This window comes from Betta splendens, chromosome 6 (genome assembly GCF_900634795.4).
Source record: "Betta splendens chromosome 6, fBetSpl5.4, whole genome shotgun sequence".
Taxonomy (NCBI): Eukaryota; Metazoa; Chordata; class Actinopteri; order Anabantiformes; family Osphronemidae; genus Betta; species Betta splendens.
In genome coordinates this window covers 16,866,613-16,887,821 of record NC_040886.2, presented here as the reverse complement: position 1 = coordinate 16,887,821, position 21,209 = coordinate 16,866,613, and the positions used below count along the sequence as shown (strand labels likewise).

At 44.0% G+C, this 21,209-nt stretch overlaps 3 protein-coding genes across 5 annotated transcripts; 2 read left to right on the top strand and 1 right to left on the bottom strand.

The window, feature by feature from the left end:
* Positions 1–6,574: 6,574 nt before the first annotated feature.
* LOC114857674 (nuclear factor 7, ovary-like) lies at positions 6,575–9,355 on the top strand. Of its 3 annotated transcripts, XM_055509628.1 has the most exons (3): positions 6,575–6,717; positions 6,945–8,608; positions 8,821–9,355. In XM_055509628.1, exon 2 carries the CDS (start codon positions 6,947–6,949, stop codon positions 8,603–8,605), a length of 1,659 nt encoding a protein of 552 aa, XP_055365603.1. In that variant the 5' UTR covers positions 6,575–6,717; positions 6,945–6,946; the 3' UTR covers positions 8,606–8,608; positions 8,821–9,355. The 3 variants fall into 3 exon arrangements, with proteins under 3 accessions (XP_055365603.1, XP_029010225.1, XP_055365602.1); XM_029154392.3 differs by having other exon boundaries at positions 6,945–9,355; XM_055509627.1 differs by having other exon boundaries at positions 6,635–6,717; positions 6,912–9,355.
* Positions 9,149–15,218, bottom strand: scamp2 (secretory carrier membrane protein 2). Its single transcript, XM_029154394.2, has 9 exons — positions 15,055–15,218; positions 13,736–13,813; positions 13,556–13,642; positions 13,067–13,178; positions 12,584–12,712; positions 12,308–12,467; positions 12,010–12,111; positions 11,044–11,158; positions 9,149–10,846 (listed from the first exon to the last, which is right to left on the bottom strand). The coding sequence occupies exons 1-9, from the start codon at positions 15,106–15,108 to the stop codon at positions 10,697–10,699; spliced, it is 987 nt and encodes a 328-aa protein (XP_029010227.1). The 5' UTR covers positions 15,109–15,218; the 3' UTR covers positions 9,149–10,696.
* Positions 15,219–15,820: 602 nt separating this feature from the next.
* Positions 15,821–21,187, top strand: mpi (mannose phosphate isomerase). The gene is made up of 8 exons (XM_029154448.3): positions 15,821–15,943; positions 16,512–16,639; positions 17,022–17,222; positions 17,318–17,459; positions 17,569–17,748; positions 18,321–18,494; positions 18,580–18,788; positions 18,894–21,187. The coding sequence occupies exons 1-8, from the start codon at positions 15,928–15,930 to the stop codon at positions 19,110–19,112; spliced, it is 1,269 nt and encodes a 422-aa protein (XP_029010281.1). The 5' UTR covers positions 15,821–15,927; the 3' UTR covers positions 19,113–21,187.
* Positions 21,188–21,209: the final 22 nt, after the last annotated feature.

Genomic DNA, 21,209 nt, shown 5'->3' with positions numbered 1-21,209 from the left:
AATAGAGACCTAAACATCGGCAGTGACCTGGAAATCACAATGCACTCTGGGAATGTGGAAGTGTGTGTGTGCTATAAACCTCAGCTCTGGAGACTTTGTTTAATTTAAGTCGTAATTTCTATGATTTATTTTCAGAACCTAACCTTGAATTAACGCTATATCATCTGTATTTTATATTTTATCCTGGGAAATGTGAAAAATTCCCAGGAAAAAAGCAGGATCTCACTTGTCAAAGATCCATGACCCCAGGCAGAGTTTCCACCAAATCAAAAACCATATTGAAGCCACTAAACGTGGACCGTGATGTGTGACCTCTTGGTGATGAGTTCACCGAGCTTTGCCTGTTGTTTGCTGTTTTCTCTCCAGTTGGATTCACCGTCAGTGAATCAGCCAACGTTAGGATGAAGTTTCTCTCCGCTCGGCTTCAACCACTGGCTCAGATTTTTGAAACTTCACAATAAGCGTCCGCTCCGCCCACCGCTTTATCTCTGCGAATACATTTGCATAATTTACTCTGGATTATCTTTAATTTATGCAGAAAGCGCTTTCCACTTGTTAGGTTGAATGTTTCCAAGGGGGCTAATATAATTAGTTGTACTCCCACAGAGTAGCCATTCAGTGCATTTTGAGAGCCTTCAGACACTGTTCCATGATTTTTCTACAAACTGAGCTCAGGCTGGGACGGATTTTTCTCTCCATCATGAGCCTTTGACCCCAAAAATGATCTAAGGGAAACTAACAGATAGTGAGAAAATATTTAGTTTTATTGTTTTAGCCGTTTTGTCATTTTTCTGGCGGCTGCTGTTCACACTATCAAATAGGATTCAGACGATCAGACTGTGATTCAGTGAAGGGGAAAAAGCTTTGAATCCAAACAGCAGCACATCTCAGCAACTCAAAGAAAACTGTGACTGACTGTACGACTCCTAGCATCCAGCTCCCACATCTGTTTACAGGAAACACACGACAGCGCACTGTACAGGTACAAGCTGTACCTCTGTTACCATGGCAACCACCGTTTGATCTGAACAGCGGTCACCTTGACCTTTGACCTTTTGACCGCCAAACAAATCAATTGGTTGTGGAAATTCGTGCTAAAACGTCACCAGGACAGTTCATTGTTTACTTCCAGAGCAAACGCAGCAGACGGTTCCACCCTTGGATGATGTTACGTGGGAAAAAAGCGCCGGCCATTGAAAAGAATGGACAAGAGCAGATCCCCTGAGGGCGGGTTCCCAGCACGTTTTCCAGGACATCAGATTAGAGCGTTGAAATTTTACTGTTTGTAGCTCTGACCTTTATTTCTACACAGGCACTTTGTGCTCCTGCAGCTCCACCCTGTTTCAAGTCAACGCAGGTCCACACATCCAAACATGCAGAACGCTGACGGACGGCACGAGGAAGCATTCTGAAGAGAACTCCTGAAAGAGAAGCAAAGAGAAGAGAAGCAAGTAGAAAAAGTTGAATTATGAAAATGAAGAGAAAAACTCATATAGTAGATTAGAATAAAGTGTAATGAGTGCATCAGTACTTTCTATTGAGGAAATGCTGCCCTGTATGTTATTGTGTGCAGCTCCGGGGCTGAATGTGTTTTCGGACTGGGGATAATCTTCCCCCACTATCAATGCATGGATTGAGGTAATGAGGTCATGCCACACAGAACAGACTGGGTGTCATTACACACAACCCACCCCACCCGCTGCGCCACCAGCCCCCCTTCCCCTGCCACCTCGCCACAGAGGTCAAAGGTCAGAGTCTGGAGCTGGTAAAAGCAGGGATCAGGCAGGTTCACAGCCCTGTGGGGATCCGCATCGAGCCCACATGGTGCCTTTGTCACGTCACAGCCGTGTCGACAGGATCCACGGATCAGGTCAGGTTCAGGAAGATCAGTCAAACACATCAAACACGGACGTTCCACTAGAAGCAGCATCGGTCCGGGCTCAGCAGAAACCTGTGGAGACTGAGTCACGAATAGGAAACAGGCTGAGCTGAGCCACTGAGGAGGGAAGTCAGACAACGCTCACAGCAAAGAGCTCCTCACTGATCACATCAGCTCACCAGAAACTCAGCAATTGAATGAAAATGTCCCGAGGAGACACATGTGCACCTCCTGCGTGGCCCCCACCGCGCTGTTTACTTTCTGCCCAGGCCTTGTTGATTTAGGTGATGGGAACCAGCCGCTCCGCGCTGCCTCCCACTTTGAAGTCCCGCTGTCATTGTTGGGACGGCTCTGAATCGCAGCCGTCCGGCGGGCCGGGCCGGGCCGGGCCGGGCCGGGCCGGCCCGTTGGTTGGTTGTTTGGCAGCCATTGAACCTTTGCAAAGATTAACTGTTATTACCGGGGTCTTTGTGCGAGCGGCTGCTCTCTGCATACCAGCAGCGGAACAAAAAGCCTGCTCTCCAGCCTCTCCAGTGGAGGACGCTTCAGAAAACAGCAGGTCTGATTGGCTTTTATCTGCACGCTGACGAGAGTACGAGAGCACTAAGTGGCCTCTCAAGCGACAACAAGGTCCTTTTTAGGAGACAAGAGGTCCGATATGCACTGTATTAGCCTCGACCATCACACACACAGGCGCACAATGGAAAACAGTCTATTTTGGGAGTCTCAGGGTCACAGATCACCTTAATAAAGAGGCAGGAATGTGTTGAGGCTCGTCTGTGTTCACTCCAGCTATATGATCTCTGACTCTCTTCATGCGCTCTCCTGTAGCTCTAATGAGCTTTGCATTCAGCCATTTATTCATGCCGTCCTGTCTGCATTCGAAACACATGGCGAGTCACACGTTGCCAACACACACGACCTCTGACCCTCGCCGCGGCCGGCGACGCGTTGCGTTTGAGCTGCTGAAGGCGGAGCTTGAAGTCGCTGTGAGTTTGAGCGCCAGACTTGTTGAGCTGTCGCCTGAAGGACGAGGATCATATAAATAAACAGTCAATTAGTGATGGGGCCGAATCAGGAACTTTGGCAAAAACAGATGGGTGAGTTCTGGGAAACGTAGTGGTGGAGCAGAGTCTTTCTCTTTTATATAAAAACAATCAAAAACTGGAATTATATCAAAATATAATTTCAAACAGAACCTGCTACTTCTGGGACAGTGCAGCCACGTCGGCGTTGGAGTCCAGGAGGTTGAACTGCACCAAGCGAAACCCCTGAAAGCTAAATGACGCGACCTGAAGGTTTATTTGATCTGTGCTGATTTGGTAAATGTGTATTTTGTGACTCCAGCGGCGCAGAGATAAGTGACTCTACTCACTGTCATTAGCGTTCTTTTCTGCGTGTAACAAAGAAACCGGTTCTACTGCGGTCGACTTTCCACCTGTTGAACCAAGTCCAACTTGTTGAGGGTTTTCATTCATGTTAACACTAGCGAGCAGCAGCATTTGAGGTGATTGTACGTGGTCGTCACTCCTCTCACAGGACGTAACAGTGTTTCTCCTCCCTGTATGCTTTCACACAGTCATTTACTTAAGGAATCAGCATTAAACCTTTTTCAAAAGGTTTTTCAGGAACATGTTTAAATGCTTCCCTGAGGAGTCGAGGTCTTGTCTCACACTTTTCCAGGAGCCTTTGGGTAAAGCTCAGCTCTGTGGTATATTTTCCTTATTTCATAACAGAGATAAGCTGAAGTGCTGAGCTACTGCAGAGCTTGGTTTTCCCTTGTTTGGACCAGACGTTCATGGGACGTGATGCGCGGTGTATTTAAACACAGGCAGTGGTGTTATAAATCTAAGCAACATTCTAATTATACATAGAATGCAGATTTTCATCTTGCATAAACTGAGATTGGATGCATATGTAGTGTCCGCCACGGCCAGCAGGGGGTGGATTCCACGTCGTCCCGTCTTCGGTGTGACAGATTTGGTTGTAAACCTTGAATGAATTCCTCCTACAACAGATCGATTTTTCAAAGCCATCTTGGCCTTTTCTGAATAAACCTTCCCGCTGCTGGCTTGCTGGCGGCTCCGGGCACAACAGAGCCACCTGACAGAGCTGCCGGCCAGCAGAGGTTCACCTCAATGACTCTGGAAAGCTGCTTTTAGCGTGTCCTGCCTGCAACCAGGAGAGCAGCGACGAGAAAGGCCCCGAAGAAAGAGCCTGTAAAGAGCAGCTCAGAGCTGCAACTCCGAGTTACCTAGCAACATGCCCTCCGAGATGGAACCCGGGGTTCCTCCAAACTGTCTGGATCTGCTTTCGGCCCTTTCTGCTGGGTTTTATTGTCGCCTTACTGAACACAATTTGGGGTCGGTGTGTTTATTCTTGCACAAGTTCCTGTTGGTGTCTATAATCCCCAGTCACACACACATTTCACCCGATGAATCTCCAGCAGCAGCAGCAGAATTTGCATGTGCGGGTTTTTTTCACTGTAATCTCTCTCTCTCTCTCTGTGCCTCAGACCTGTTGAATCCTAAACCTCACAGTTCTCTCATTCTTCCCTCCTGTGAAAAAAAAGAACAAGACAAAAGCATGAATGCATAATTAATATAGTGAAGCTGCATTTTTAATTGTTGCTGCTCTTCAAAGTTGCCCAGCGGCATTGTCTCTGGGTTCGGGCCGGCTGCTTCCGATGGCAGAGCCTCATTCAGGGCTTTTTAGGGCCCGAGTGCTGCAGAAGCACCGGCAGACAACGGCTCCAAGCTCGCCTCCTTTCTCAGGGTGTCTGTCCACACAATGGACTTCCTTAGCCTGCACACAAAAGAGGCTGGCGCATGAAAAAACAGCCAGATTCAATGGCATTCCTCTCCACAATACACGGAGAATATGTGCTTCTCTCCTCTCTCTCTCTCCTGTCGCCTTTCAGCATCGGGTGATATATTAAGATGACGTGTAAAGATCAGGAAGTGATATATTCCTGCGTCGAAATGAAGTTAGCAGAGTAGAAACACAAAAAGAAGCCAAAGTTCGAGATTGGTGCTGTTTCACTGAAACACGAGACATCACCTTTAGAGCTAAGTTACTTTGTAAAATGATAAAATGTACTAGTGCAGTTAAATGTCCTACATTCAAAACTCAGTGATTTGCCATGAGGTTCTAAGTCGTTAACTCCTCAAGACCTGGAAGCAGAATTCACTCCGTGACAGAGGTGCACGAACTCCATTTTCTCACGATGCCGGTCACACCCTGCAGATATTAACTCCCCGACCACCCCTCCGTGCGTGTGGGGGGGGGGGTGAGGCTGCTCCTGCGTTCTCAGGGTGGGAGCTGGGGCCCGCTGGCACGCTGGCGAGCAGCTTACCACCCCAGGCTGCTGCAGCCACAAAGGGCCGCGACGGAGGGAGATGTGGTCGGGTGAACGTCACCAGCACCCGCGGCCTAATCCTGCCGCCCCGTACATCTGCACCGGGCCCATTTCAAAAGCCAGACCCTCTTTTCTGCCTAAAGTCCTCCCTCCTCCTCATCATGCGCCACCTCTTTTCTTTTCTCTCAGCGTTATTCTGCAGCGGGAGAAAGGACGGGCTTTTGTCGTGGCCCATAGTGTCACACAGACACAAGACCTGAGGCTGCCAGTCCTCAAATGGAAGCTCTCTCCGGGCCTTTCACTGCGCTCACTTTGCTCATGTCGACTCGGGGAAAGAGGGGGAAACTCTTATTTTAGCACGTGAAAAGGCTCCAGACGGGACACGAAGGCCGGCTCTTCACATCAGACACAATTGACTCTGAAAGCCGGCGTTTCTCTGAGAGTAGTAGGGAGTGTCTGCTGGGATGTTGGCATCGTGTTTTAATTGAATTTGACTGTCAGCAGGTCTCAAAGGGCTCCAAACAAGCTGCGTTTCACAAGATAAACTTGTTATGAAAATGCTCCTGCTGCAGTAAACCAGGGACAGACGTGAAGAGAAGGTCAAGTTGCTTCTGTTAAAGGAGCCTTTGCTTCTAAGCTAGTCTTTGCTAGACTAAGAGGGCTAAAAGGCGCACACAACACAGCAAATGTGTCCTATTATGGTTTGGTTCTAAAAGTAGGTAAGTGGACATTGTTGTTGGCAGCCGTGCATTTTGGGTAATGACAAGTTCTGGTACTAATCTTGGTTGTGTGAATGTCTTTTCAGTCTTTTCACCTGTTTTGATTTGAGACACAGAACCAAGTTAGAGGATGATTAACATAAAAATAATCATAAAAAACTGCATATCTTAAAGTAGTAATAGCACTAAAATGTATTTTGATTTTTATATTAACAATTTGTGGGTTTTGTTTGATGCAAAAAATAATAATTACCTGTTAAGGTGCGTTCCAGAGGAAGTGGAAGCAGACCTCGCCCTCTGGTGGAGTCATCACACACTACAGATACAGATAAATTAGGATCCACTTCTCTTTTTCATTGCATATAAAAGTTAGTAAACGAGGTCATGCATAATGAAATTTAAAAAGAATGAATCAACTCTGCTGCACTTTGATTAGAATAGATTAGGTTTTGTCTTAGCTGGGTTTTAGTAGAGCTTTTAATAGAGCGTCATTAGTAGGATGTTGGAGTGTTGGTCTCCTGGGGTTTCGTACATAGAATATTTTCTTTTATGTCCCTTAAAAAGAAAACATGCAGCGTGTCTAATGAATCCTAACCAACCTGTATTTAGAGGTGGAGCAACACACAATGCTCTAATATGTCATTTCCCTAAATGAAACTGAAACCTCGATCCAGCAGAACAGCAGCAAGGTCAAAAACTCTTCGTCCCCAACTCCGATCATTCTAAACTCTTCCCCTCAGAGGAGTCTCGCTCAGACACTGGTGAGTACAGCTGAGGCTACTTACACTTAGACTTCAAGTTTGTCCTTAAACAAACAAAAGTTGTGCTCTACACACGCAGGAAGTTCCTTTGGCTGCTCGTTTTTGCTCTTAGAGAATGGTCTAAGAACAATCAGTTCAGAGGATCAGTTGAACCTTTATGGAGATATTTTATTCTTATTCATTCTTACATTTAGCTTCATTGTGTGGCTTCCCTCCTCACATCGTAGCTATGGCTGCTGCCACCTGCCTGCCAGCTGAAGATCAGCTGCTGTGCTCCATCTGTCTGGATGTGTTCACTGATCCAGTGACTTTATCCTGTGGACACAACTTCTGCAACACCTGCATCACTGCACACTGGGATACTAACGTCCCCCATCACTGTCCTGTCTGTAATCGGCTTTTCCACTTCAGACCTGAGCTGCATGTTAACACTCTGATCTCTGAGATGGCTGCTCAGATCCGACATGGAGCTCATCAGGAAAGCAGGAGCTCAGAGCAACACGCTGCCAAACCAGGAGACGTTCCCTGTGACGTCTGCACTGGACCTGAACTAAAGGCCCTGAAGTCCTGCCTGGTGTGTCTGACCTCCTACTGTGAGACTCACCTGGAGCCTCATCTGACAAAGTCAGGACTGAAGAGACATCAGCTGATCGACCCTGTGAAGAACCTGGAGGACAGGATGTGTAAGAAGCACGACAAACTGCTGGAGCTGTTCTGTAAGAGCGACCACATGTGTGTCTGTATGATGTGTGCTATGTTAGACCACAAGACACACGATGTTGTTGCTATGAAGGACGAATGTGAAGGAAAGAAGTCAGAGCTGGTCAAGACTGAAGCTGAAATCCAGCAGATGATCGAGAAGAGACGAGTGAAGATTGAGGAGATCCGACGCTCAGTGGAGCTCAGCAACAAAGCTGCAGACAGAGAGATGGAAGAAGGTGTTCAGGTCTTCACTGCTCTGAAGGAGACTGTGGAGAGAAGCCAGGCTGAGCTCATCAAGACCATCACAGAGAAGCAGAGGACAACAGAGAAACAGGCTGAAGGCTTCATCACAGAGCTGCAGCAGGAAATATGTGATCTGAAGAAGAGGAGCTCTGAGGTGGAGCAGCTCTCACGGTCTGAAGACCACCTCCACCTCATCCAGAGCTTTCCATCAGTTAACACTGCTGCCACTGCACCCACCAAGGACTGGGCTGAGGTCACTATCACTCCTCCTTCGTATGAGGGGACAGTGGTGAGAGCTGTCAATCAGCTGAAAGAGACCCTGAGTGAACAGATGAGGCTGCTCTATGAGGTTGAGCTGAAGAGGGTCCGGCGACACGCAGTCCCTGTGACTCTAGATCCTGATACAGCACATCCTAGGCTGATCCTGTCTGATGATGGAAAACAAGTCGCATATGGTGACATAACCAAAGATCTCCCCCCCACTCCGAAGAAATTTTCATATTGTGCTTGTGTTTTGGGAAAACAAAGCATCTCTGCAGGCCAAGTTTACTACGAGGTTCTGATTAAAGGGAAAACTGCCTGGGATCTAGGAGTGGCTGAAGAGTCGGTCAACAGGAAGGGACAGATCAAAGCGAACCCCCAGAACGGTCTTTGGACGATAAGTTTGAGGGATGGCAGAAGATACTATGCTCCGGCTGGACCAACAGTGCATCTGTGTTTGACGTCTCAGCCCGAGAAGGTGGGGGTGTTTGTGAGCTATGAGGAGGGGCTGGTCTCCTTTTATGATGCGGACACCGCAGCTCTGATCTACAGCTTCACCGGCTGCTCCTTCACTGGGAAACTCTACCCGTTCTTTGGACCCAGTCCTAGCGATGCTGGTGTAAACTCCGCTCCTCTGATCATCTGCTCTGTCAATCAGGAAGAAGGGATTCAGCATCACTGAATGGTGAAGTACTGTATAGTAGCTCTAAACCCAAACCTGTTGTGCTGACACATGGTCTTAGAGGGTTTCAGCTAATTTCTATAGATTACCATCAATATACAGTAGATGCTGATATATTCATATTTACAGTTCACAGTCGCAACACAAATTACATGTGTGGATAGTTTGATAAGATCACAGTTACCATAAGTTTAAAAAGTGCTAATTTGTTGTAGGTGAAAACAGCAGTAACCAATACTACAGACAACCTGCAGCATGAACATAGCGGACGTTAATAATAGTTGGTACCTGGCATCGCTACTGAAGGAGCGTCCACGGTGTCCCCACTGAGCCTACATGAACGTAACACCAGTCAAAGAGTGGAGGGATGTGCGTCCTGGCTGTAAGAGACAGGTTGTGGCTTTTTCCTGAGGAAAAACGTGGGATGATAAAAGAACGGAACAAAAGTGACATTAAATGATGACCGACTGAGTCAACGGAGCCTTTTTCCTTTTTGGAAAACCTTTAACTGCTGTGATAAAATAAACAATTTACTGCTTTAAATCAAAGCAAAGCATTTTATTAGACGCAATATTCAATATCAAAATACAAAAGTCACAGAATTCTGCTCTCCCCAGTACATTGCATGCAAAGGTAAGGTGTAAATGAATACAAACCTTGTATTATACCATGAATGACAGATTAAACCTTAGAGTCTGCTCATCACACAAATCATGTGAGTTTACAATTGTTCTTTAGAAACAATAACTACATCCCAGCTGATGTTCTGCAAACATACAGTATGCATTTTCCAATACAATCACACATAAACGATACATCTGTAAACAAAGTATTTAAGGATACATCATTTTGATAGTAGTTACAATATAAAGAGCTTTTAGGAAAAAGGAGAACGCGTTGAAATGAACAAGACAGAACATAACAGGTAATTACAAAGGAATCACTGTTACGGCAGATATACACTGCTCAGGTGCAGGTTACAAATAAATTTTAAACCTCATTAGAGCAAAGTCATATTAAGCCCTGAGGCCAAATACAGTGCTGCCCAGTCCTCAGGGACCATTAAACCAACAGCTGCTCATCAGTCAGTGTGTGAATTTATTTTACTGCCAAAGGTTTACATTATTTCTCGTGTCGCTTTGGTTTCATATTTTGAGTAAGTGCATGATGCATGATCAGCATTCACCCTAAAAACAAATTCATCCTCACTCTAAATTAAAGTGAAAATGAACTTTGTATAAGCATGGCATCAATAGAAATGTATGGAAATGTATAAAATGTGGCTCTTAAAAGTAGAAACCATCATGAACATTATGAGCTTATATATATACTTTATATATTAAATCATGATACCACAGTGGTTCTTCCACGACATCAAGGAAGTTAGTTCCACAGAGAAGTGACTGTGGAAACACATTATAACAATTATTTCTCATTGTCTCTGGGTTACTTCCAGATAAAGCTAAACACAAACCCCAGATTCAGATGAATATTAAAAAACAAACTGAAAACCAACCAGTCAAAACAGATTAGAATTAACTGTGATTCGTCTGCAAATTGTTTCTCACTGGACTGAAATTCTCAGACTTTTCACAAGAACAACAAAAATCCTGAAAAAATACCAATCGGTGATTTATATATTACAGGATCAGGATGTACGCTCATTGTGGACAAACAGCCGTGTACTGTGCACACACATGCACGCAGGAGAGCAAGTCTACACAAAATAAAAAAGCCAGCAATCATTCATCATCTTCATTCATGCTCTCCACCTGTACAGGGACTTGATGGACGCCGTCCTCAACTCCATTTACACTCAAAATGAACCACATGACACACGCTGCAGGTGAAAGCCAAGTTAGCATGTGGAGATGTTTGTGCATTAATGGGGAGAGGAGGGGGGCCGGTAACAGCCTCAGATCGACTCAAGGTCTACACATTGTAAGGTTAAACTGTTTGCAGCCACTTGTTCCAAAAGGAAGAATCATTGATATCAACACATTCTTATTAATATGAACTGCCTTTTTGTTTATCGTTTCTAGCCCTGACAATATATAGACCATGGCCCCTTAAACAGAGCTCAGCCCACCATTAGTTGTTTGCTTGGAAGGCTCCCTGGGCAGCAGAAGATGCTGCAGTAGAAGCGGCTGTTTGAAAGGTCTTACTGGTGAAGACGCCCTGTGAGAATTCCTGCTGGGCCTTAGTGAAACTGGCCCCAGTCCGGCGGTACATGCTGTGGACCTGAGGAGGAAAACGCAGAGAGGGGGTGAGAGGTGGAAAACTTGATAATGAGAACTAGGAAAAGTCTGATGAGACGCAGATCAATACAGAAGCACTGACAACAATTTTTATATAGACACTTATAAAGAGGATGATAACAAGAAAGGGTTCACTTAATAAACATGGCAAAGATGACAGAAAAGTTAATTGAAACTCACCATTTTAAGTAGGATGACAGACAGGATGGCACATATGGTGAAGAGGATGGCCACTATTATCATGATGGCCATCACTGCTATGTTTGAGATCATCTCGAAAGCAGAGAGCCAACCGCTGCAATTAACAAACACCAATAACATCAGATGATTGAGATCACACTTGAGGTGATGCATTTATTAGGTGCATTGTACTTCGTAGTACAGGAGGACAACAAGTAGATAACAATTAATTAAATTTAAAAAAGAAAAGAAAAATGTTTTGTATGCATGTGTTATCTTCACACACGCACACAGCAGTGAGCTGAACATGTACAGGCAGAATCCCTGGAATTCAACAGTTAAAAATGTTACGACACTACACGACCGAAGGCAGCACAGAAAAGGGTTCACAAGGAATCAGCTCCTGGGTCGGGAGTTTGCTTAAGGCATTTAAAAAGGAGCAATGTCAGGTTCAGAAGCAATTATTTACCAAGCACATAAAATACTGAACACCGGGAAAATGTAGAAGACACAACGCAGACAAGAGAAGTATGAGGGAACCTAATGAAAGCCAGAAACAGGGGGAAACCCAACCGCCTCCTGTGGCCAATGCAGAGACCATGAACCATGTGTTAAGTTCAGTTTCTGTCATGTTAAATGAAATTTAAAAGCCACCAATTTGTTCTGTTGATTTTCCCTTTATATCATTTTCTAGTATCTAGTATAAGGACAAACGACAGAATGAGCGGCAGAGCGCAGCACAAACTTACAGAGTTACCAGCAGACAGAGATGCAGCAGACTAGAGGCTGAAGGATGGAAAGTCTGTCAGAAAAGATGGAAGACGCAGAATAAGAGACAAAGAGAAGAGAGCGAAGAGCAGCTAACTTCATGTTTGAAGCACATCTTACAGACGCAGGCCACGGTGGACACAAGTTTGACAAAGTCAGTTGATGAAGCCCCAGAACATCACGTGGTTTGGGACCCACCTGTTCCCCCAGCGCGGGATGCCTACAGACTGGATGATGAAGATCACCACTTGGAAGAAAAACACGAAGAAGAAGAAGAAGAAACTGAAGGAGCTGTCAGTCCTGAAAAACAAACGACAAAAGACATTTTCTCAAACAAACAAAACGCTGTATAGTAGCAGCTTCAACTCAGCACAGTTTCATAAATAGGACCCTCTAAAATGACAACACAGCTAAACCGACATCTGTCATTCGCTGTTACAAGTGGCCACAGGTGAAAGAGAGACACAGTAAACTCCCCTCTGTCAGGCTTTCTTACCTGAAGGCCTTGTAGATGGGCCTGTACCAGCAGAGGAAGGAGCAGGGACTGAACACGATGAACCAGAGAATAGACATGCCAAAATCCACTCCATGCGTTGTGTCAGTGATGAAGGCAGCCAGACACGCCAGCAGGTTGAGGAACAGGGTTACACAGCTGACTGGAGAAACAGAGCAGAAGGTAAAAAACAAATGCATAGAAACATACACAACAGCTCTTACAACAACATTAACATATGAATTATTAGAACACGTTTAAAGGCATCTGTGGACTTACACATCCAGAGATAATAAAGCATCTTGCAGACTCTCTGGTACTCTGGGGGGATTTCCTCTGAGAAGTCCTGGTAGAAGCATGGACTGATGGGGCAGCTTTTGGGAAGAGGAGGCCAGTTGTTCTCTTTACCTGTCAGCACAGAAACAATGTCTGTCCTCAAAACAAGATCACTACAGTACAAGTAAAACGCTGCACACTGAGGAGCAGAGAGATGCTGTATATATTCCATCATAGCTCATCATTAACGCTGTAATTGTCCACATATAAAACCTGTGTGATAAATTAGTGTAATAGGCTTGCTTGTATGTGATTAAATGCAGAGCAGATTAAATGTCAAAGCCTATTCCACAGCCTTTGTGCAGGGTTGGCATATTTTAAATAGCAAACTTAGGCTTCTCTTCTTTATATACTGCACAGTTTCCCTGTCTCAGTATTCTGTGCTTCTCCTGATACTACAGCAGAGGTGGGGTTGTCTTTAATGACCTGTCTGGGATCTGTTCTGGATCTCCCGCTCTCTGCGGTCCAGCTCGGCAGCTTTTTTCTCCAGCTCCTCCTGCTGCCTCAGCAAGTTGGCCTGAGCTGCAGTAGCCGTCGCCTGAAGGAGGAGAGGCAAAACATTACTAACACTGAATATACAGGATTCATTTGTTAATCCAAACAGCAAAAATCACAGACTAGCTCTCTCTTTTTTTACATTACATAACGTTAACATTCCACATTTTATTAGGGTGGAACTGTTTTAGCAAGTAATCCAATGAACAGCTACAAGATCATCGCTTGGATTAGATAAAAACTGGTCATGTAAAGTCTCAGATATTTAATCATTAAACGTTTTGTGAGAATAATTATGTTTAACAAACCAAATCCACACAACCTGTTTATTATTACTACACTATAGCAGAGGACTGTAATATTGCGGGGGAGTATTTTTAATAGCAGACAAATGAAAGTGTTCTTTCAGATATGGCCCACCTGTGGACTGGGCACTGTAGATGGCTGTAATACAGCAGGCTGGTAGGGAAAGGCAGAGGCTGGAGTGGTAGGATTAGTTAGGCCATCCTGGAAAATAATATGAATAAAAGCAGTAAATAAGAAAAAGAAATACTAACAGTAAAACAGGGAAGAGAAGGATAAAACATTAAGGCGTCTTACTGAAGCATGTCCAGGGAAAGTGCTGTACCGGTCCACTGGTTCTATGGTGGAACTGGTTACTTGTGTGACAGAAGGATCCTGGAAAACCAAAAAAAGATGAAGATAATTTATGCATACTAACTAATTATATTACTTGTACAATGTATTGCCACTAAATTCATGTGATTAACAGTGTAGCCTCACTTCCTTTTATTTGCTCCTGACACGTTCCCAGCAGAAAATGAATTATGGCAAAACAACTTCTTGATATTACAACATACACAACACTATAAACAACTAAAATGGGATTGTAACAGTAATAGTGAATGGGTGTGGAGACTGACCAATAGAGCTAGAACGTTTAAGAGCACACAGAGAAGAAGAGGGGGATACCTCCGCCTTCAACAAGGTCACAGCAGTCAGACTTTTTATATTTGAGCGTTATTACACTAAAACTATGTTAAGGGTTGGCAACAAGTTAACAGTCACATGATCACAGACCACAAATTTGTATGAAGATTAACGGATCCCCACTATAACAGCCAACATATCTGAGCTGCTGATTATTTATTCACCCACTTCCACGCCCAGTAAACAAACAGCGGCCACAGCTGTTGTACAACGTGTAGCTCTACTGTCTACTCCTGATGGTCAACACGATATAGTGTGTGGACTGTTAGAAAATTATTCAGTTATTTAGATAATCCGTTAACTAAGAGGTTTAGCCTGATTTAACTACACTGCCACCTGTAGATTGAAAACCCGACCAGCTGAGATTTGGTAATGCAGGAAGTGGTCCAAAGTAAGCAAGTGCATTTCCTATGCACAGTTGTGGGGTACTAAACCGGACAACTTTTATTAGGGCCTATTGTCACAGACATGTAGAGAACTTAGGACTCCCACGAAAAGGAACGGTTTCCCCTCTCGTATACTCATGGGATGGTGTGAGTGGGATGAGTAGCACTTAAGATGACCTACGTAGCAAAGCCTAATATTTTTGCTTCCTGTAGCTAAAATAAGAAAGTCTAGAAAGGTCAAATCACATTCCAGCATTAGACACAAATACTTGTAATGTGGCTAATTAGTAGTTCACACGATCTCATTTGGCAAAAGTTTTAACTTCCTGCAATGTAGCTCAAAAGAAACCCCGCCCCCGTTTCTTAAAACCAGTTGCCGATTGGTCGAAGAAGTGTCAAGCCCAGCTCGACAAATGGCTTCCAAGAACGGAGTTAAAACCCTCCCCGATATCCACCGAGCAAGTTTCCTTTTTACAAATATGTCCGCACACAAATTCTCCTGATGATAAGCGTCTCGAGAAAATCTAAAAGCTGCACACTTACATTGAAAGGGTTGTCGTTGGAGTCTGCGAACGGGTTGATATCAAATTCCGACATCCTGAACACACTGCAGGCTGTTTTATCCGATCTCAAAGGGAAAAGGACAACAAACTCTAGCCTGTCGCTTCGGCGTTAACCACTTCCTCGAATGAAGTCGTCGCGCAGGCGCACTGAGAGCTGCACGGTAGCGTGTACGTCAGTTGACACACATACTGTCACGAAGCAAAAGCGCGCCACCTATTATTGTCAAATAAGGCTGTCGCTTCTCCTAAAGCTGTAATTTAAATCGTTTTGACCTACGTAATGATTAACGCTAATTATACAAATAGAAAGTTTTAAAAAAACAAATTGTTTGTTAAGTAACGTGCTGCTACGAAACGTTAGTTACATTTTAGATTACTTTAAAGTTTAAGATGAAATGTTGGAACGAGGTTTTTACCAAGATAATAGCATTCCTTACAACTAGAAGAAAATAGAGTAAAGACTTCAAGAAATAAAATACAATAATATTCTATATTTGTTTATTTTAATGGTTGACATTACCCTGATCAAGGACGACAGAAGAAACTTGACTAAACCCGACGCATTTGTTATTTGATTTGCTGATTGTCCTGGATGTATACATTAAATTTTAAATAAAGATACATATTGTGCATGCTTTGCTTTTCTAAGAAAGCGTCGCCAAACCAAAAACATATTTCTTTCTTAAACATGTAGACTAAATTTCAAATAGCAGGTTTTTGTTTATATTTAGAATTTATAATAGCATTTTAGCAAAAGCAATACAATTTTTTGTTACTTTTATGAACGTTAGAGTAAAAACATTCCTCGCGCAGCTCGTGACGTCACTGGCGGCGGACATCGGACGAGGTAGTCATGGAGGAAGTGAGAGGTGAGTGAGAATCCCTTGAACCCGATTAAATCCTCATCTGTGAAGAGGTTATGGCTGCTTATGTTCATATACATGACACTGTACCCGACAGAGATAATTAACATGAGTTCGCGTGTTTTAATAGCCACTAGTTAGCGAACATCCACATGATTATTTCAGCCGGCGTTTTGCTTCTTTAACGGGATGCTGTCGAAGCAGCGCGGTTCGCATTAGTGTAAAACACCGAAGCATGTTGATCGCCTTGTAAAAGCCCGCAGCTACAGACGGAGTGTAGGATTCAGCCATTGACTCCCTCGGAGGCGTAACAACCGGCTTACCGTGTTTCTGCTGACACGGAGCACTGTCAAACAATGCAGCCGTAGCTGTTCTTCCTCTCCTGTTTTAAACCATGTAGATAGACTAGATGCATTTAGCTGACTTAAATTCTCCCGGTCGTTTCTAATAATAATGTTATAATATTATATTAATAGTGTACGTGTTTACAATGATGTATTGTAATTGTCTCATCTATATTTGTTGTGACTTTTTCATTTAAAATATTCATACACCCATTTCATTTACGTCTCAGTGTTTCCCCTGACCTGTGCTGTGCAAAATTATGCATGGGGAAAGATTGGGCTGGACAGCGAGGTGGCCAAGCTGGTGGTCGGTGGGGACCCAGTGGCTGTCATAGAGGAAGGCAAGCCCTATGCAGAGGTAAGGTCATTACTGAGTACTTCCAGAGTACCGTACTGGTCCCTGAGTCTGGTAAGACAATACTGTCAATACAGGGTCCCAACCAGCTGCAGCGAAGCACGGGACTCCATGTTGGCAGGGCGACATGTTCTCTCCATGCCTTTCAAGTCTTGCTTTATTTAGCTACAGCAGCTCTGCTGACTTCACTGCAAAGGTCAGTAGTTCAGGTCATGACAGTGACATTTTCTTGTCGTCATGACTACTAATGAAGACAGTATTTTAGAGTTGTATTTATTAGTACTTCATTAGTACACACCCTTAGTTTCCAGCCAGACTCGGAATCCGTCCACGCTTACACCCACTAAGTAAAATGACTGACTCCACATAATGTGATGTCTTCCAGCTGTGGATGGGTGCTCACCCAAAAGGAGATGCCCAGATTAAAGACAACAGGATCGCACAAACCACACTGGGCCAATGGATTGCCCACTTCCCTGCCTGCTTGGGTTCTAAGGTCAAAGACACCTTCCAGGGTCAGCTACCCTTCCTCTTTAAAGTCCTTTCTGTCAACACTGCTTTATCCATACAGGCCCACCCCAACAGGGTGAGTGAATACACACCTACTGTACACAGTGCATGCACCCGCCCTGCCCGCCCTCATTACTCATCCTATTCCTTTTCTCCCTGTGGTTTGGTCAGGACTTAGCTGCTCGTCTCCATGCTCAATTTCCGGAGCATTATCCAGACAACAACCACAAACCGGAGATGGCTATTGCCCTCACCCGCTTCCAGGGCCTCTGTGGCTTCAGACCAGTGGAGGAGATCCTAGGTTTTCTTAAATGTGAGTCCCACTGGGTCATAATGGGATATTACTTTGCCTACAAAAGTATTTTGGAGATTAAATCAAGGAAAAATTGATTCCTAGTTTTCTGCGTATCTACATCCATCAGGTGTCCCAGAATTCCACGCTCTCGTGGGCAACGAAGCAGCAGAAGAGCTGCGGTGCAGTGTGGGAGACGCAGTTCGTACAAGCCAGGCGCTGAAAAAGTGCTTTACCAGACTGATGAACTGTGAGAAGAAGGTCTTCGTAGACCAGCTCAACATGCTGGTGAAGAGAGTCACTGATGAGGGTGAGGACATAGAAAAGAAGCTAGTCACTAGATCGCAATACAAAATATTCTAGTTTTATATTTTGAATTTTAGGCTATAGAATCCATTAAACCACATGCAGGATTTGTAGTTACCTTGTGACCATTACTCTATAACCCGTCAGCCTAGTATGGAGTACCACTGGGTTACAAAGTGAGCTGTAACCATTAGTGGCACAAACTCAAACACCATAACACTTAAAAAGCATTAGACTAATAGCTGATGGCGAGGTAGGTTGTTCACTGCCAGCATCCTTTAAGAAGATTCTAGCCGTTTTATGTACATTGAGCACAGACCTCTATAATGTACAAGAACCCTTATCTTAAATTTCAACAAAATTAAAAATTGGTTTCAAGTTTTTCTGTTTGCATTTAGAAAATCTCTGCTATCAGTTGCTGCATCGGAGAAGGGTGTTATTCTCTTGAATATGTCACTTGTCTAATTTTTCTGCCTCCAGGTGGTACCAACTTTTTCCAGTGCTTCAAAACAGATTTACAGGAAGCATTTACTTAAACACGTTTTATTGACATAATGACTGGTTTGACCTGTGCAGGAGCAGCAGGGAAGGAGACGTCAAGCAGCAACGGGGACCTGTTGCTCCGTCTTCACTCCCAGTATCCCGGAGACATTGGCTGTTTCTCCATCTACTTCCTCAACTACGTGGTCCTGGAACCAGGACAGGCCATGTTCCTGGGAGCCAACGAACCTCACGCATACCTCTATGGAGGTCAGTAGGTGCTTTTTGTTCACTCAGGAGGTCTTTATCGTTGTCTACTAATGCTCTTCTAATATCTACGGGTTCCTCCAAACAGATTGCATCGAATGCATGGCCTGCTCAGACAACACAGTGAGAGCTGGTCTCACACCAAAATACATCGACGTCAACACGCTGTGTGAAATGCTGAGCTACAGCCCTGCTTCTGCCAGCTCCAAAATCTTCCCGTCTGTCCAGGACGCCGCAGACCCGTGTGTGTCACTGTATGACCCCCCAGTGCCAGACTTTACGGTCATGAGGATACAGGTGTGAAACTCCACTTTACTAGATGATAGGCAGTCACAGAATAAATAATTAGTAACTTACATATGTTTAAACGCTCCCCCGTGTTCTGTCTGATCGGTCGTGCAGATCCCAGCCTCAGTGAAGCAGTACACCGTGGCTCCGGTCGACAGCGCTAGCATCCTCCTGGTCATCGAGGGGGAGGCCACGGCGACCTCCGCCGCTGCTCTCTCCGACGTCAGCCTGAGACAGGGCACCGTTCTGTTTGTGTCGGCCAACGAGTGCGTCTCCCTGCACGTTACCTCTCCGACCAGGATGACCATGTTTCGTGCCTGCTGCCTCCTGTAGAGAGACCGTGACTGTGTGAAATCTTCACACTAACGGTTTGTTACTTCTCTGGGTTGTCTCAGCAAGGTCTACGGTGTGTTATGGATCAAACTCTTTTCAGTAGGTAATTTGCTAAAGAAGCTTTCAGACTTGGTATGCGAGTACCTGCCAGGCCCAAACCCAACGTCTGAACACCAGCCACAGTAATGTTTAGCTTTAAAGTCCAGCACCATTTACTTGGATTCTTTTGGAGTCTTTTTTATCTGTAGTGGTGCAAGTACAACTTCTCATCCTTCACTTTGAAGAAGGGAGAATTCATCCAAATTCTTCTTAGGTGCTGCACACATACGAAGACTAGCAACTAAATGCACTAAAATGTCTGTTTACTCAGTACACACAACTTAATCTTACACAGTCCAGCAATTCATTCTTAAAGGAAATGGTTAAACTTGATATCATACAGTTCCAACCACTCTTTAACACATCAATAATAACTGAACATCACCTTCACTGCTTTAGACGGCACTTTAACTAGGACCTCATAAATAATAAACCGAGTGCAGATCTGAGACTATAAAGTACACACAACACTAGATTAGATCGCGTGACCCTCACTTGTTGAAGAACCCAATTGTTTTCCTGAACTTTAAATAGCAAACACGTCAAGTAAGATCTGTCTTCTTGGAAACTGGAGCTGGGATGGCACAACAGCCTCTTATGAAACATTTACAGTATGAGCTGCTCTGGAGAGGAAGTTTACATGTGAAGGCCTATAACTTTATGACAACAGAGCAGTCTGTCTGCAGAGATATGTGATAGGAAGTTCCAACATAACCACTAAAGTGATTTACTGCTGCTGATAAGACTTTACGATGAAGTCATTTAGTGTTGTGGATATTTTTACCCTTTATTCTATATACAGCTATAGATTATTTTTCCGATTAAAATAAAAAGGTACCACATAAACAAGACTCATACAACCAGCAAACTCAGCATGTCTGTTTATGAGCCAGCAGTTCTATGGGGGGGTCAACCCCCCATTTTATCATTTTAACCTGATTAAATATCCAAAGAGATATTATGTAGTGTAATACTGAGATGCCTGTGCATGTTTAACTGGCAGCAATAATACTGAAGAGGGATGTCCTCAACTGGATTTTCCCTGCTGAGTGTTGCTGCTTTTAACTGTTAACAACGCATGTTTATGGCCTGTGAAGTTCCCAAGCTGTGCTTAAATCGGACGGTTAAGAAACTAATACACAAGAGGAGCGGACAACTAGAAGCCTGCATGGAAGCCAGGGACACAGATCGGTTACAATGCCAACTTATAATTTAAAAGCTAACTCCCCCACATCTTGTAGTGCTTTAACACTTTGCTGCATTCAGTTTGAGTATTACAGAAAAACCATGTACAGTATACTAAGAATTTGGATCAACAGTACAGGTTATAACAGCTTACCTGGTACTGTCTAACACGTTTGTACATAATGTCAGCATGTACTGCATATTATCCCAGTTCATACATGGGTCAACCCAGATTGTTGTTGTAATAGTTTTTTTGTAGTCTATCTTGATTGAAATATTTAATGAATGCTTTATCAGCCTGCCATCCTACCACTGATGATTTCAGTCTTTACTGTTTAACCTGGTCAAATCAAAGAATAATAAGGGATAACAGGGGCTTAGTAAAGAAATGACTACATCTTTTTGTACCATTACCTCCAATTCATGTGTCTGAACGTGCAGAGCCTCCAGCTATTTTGCTAAAAACCTGTCATAGTCCAAGTGTTTTTTCCCGTAGAAGTCACATTTTGAATCTGCATCTTTTTTTTGTTTGAACATTAGTTACTGATCTAGTTTTAAAGCACCCAAGTTTTACTACTGTACGTTGAGGCCTTTGCACAGGAGTTATTTAATTTTTAGTTTTCTTTAAGACATAAAGACCAGTGTCTCACTTTGTTTCCTTTATCTATTCCTAATGTGTCTTGGAATATTAGGCATGGATTTGCATTTTTGAATATGGTGATGCTGTAGCATGGAACTACAGTAAACGTGTCCTATATGTAAAAGTGGTTGAATAAAGCCTTGTTCCGTTACTACACTGTTTGGGATAATCTT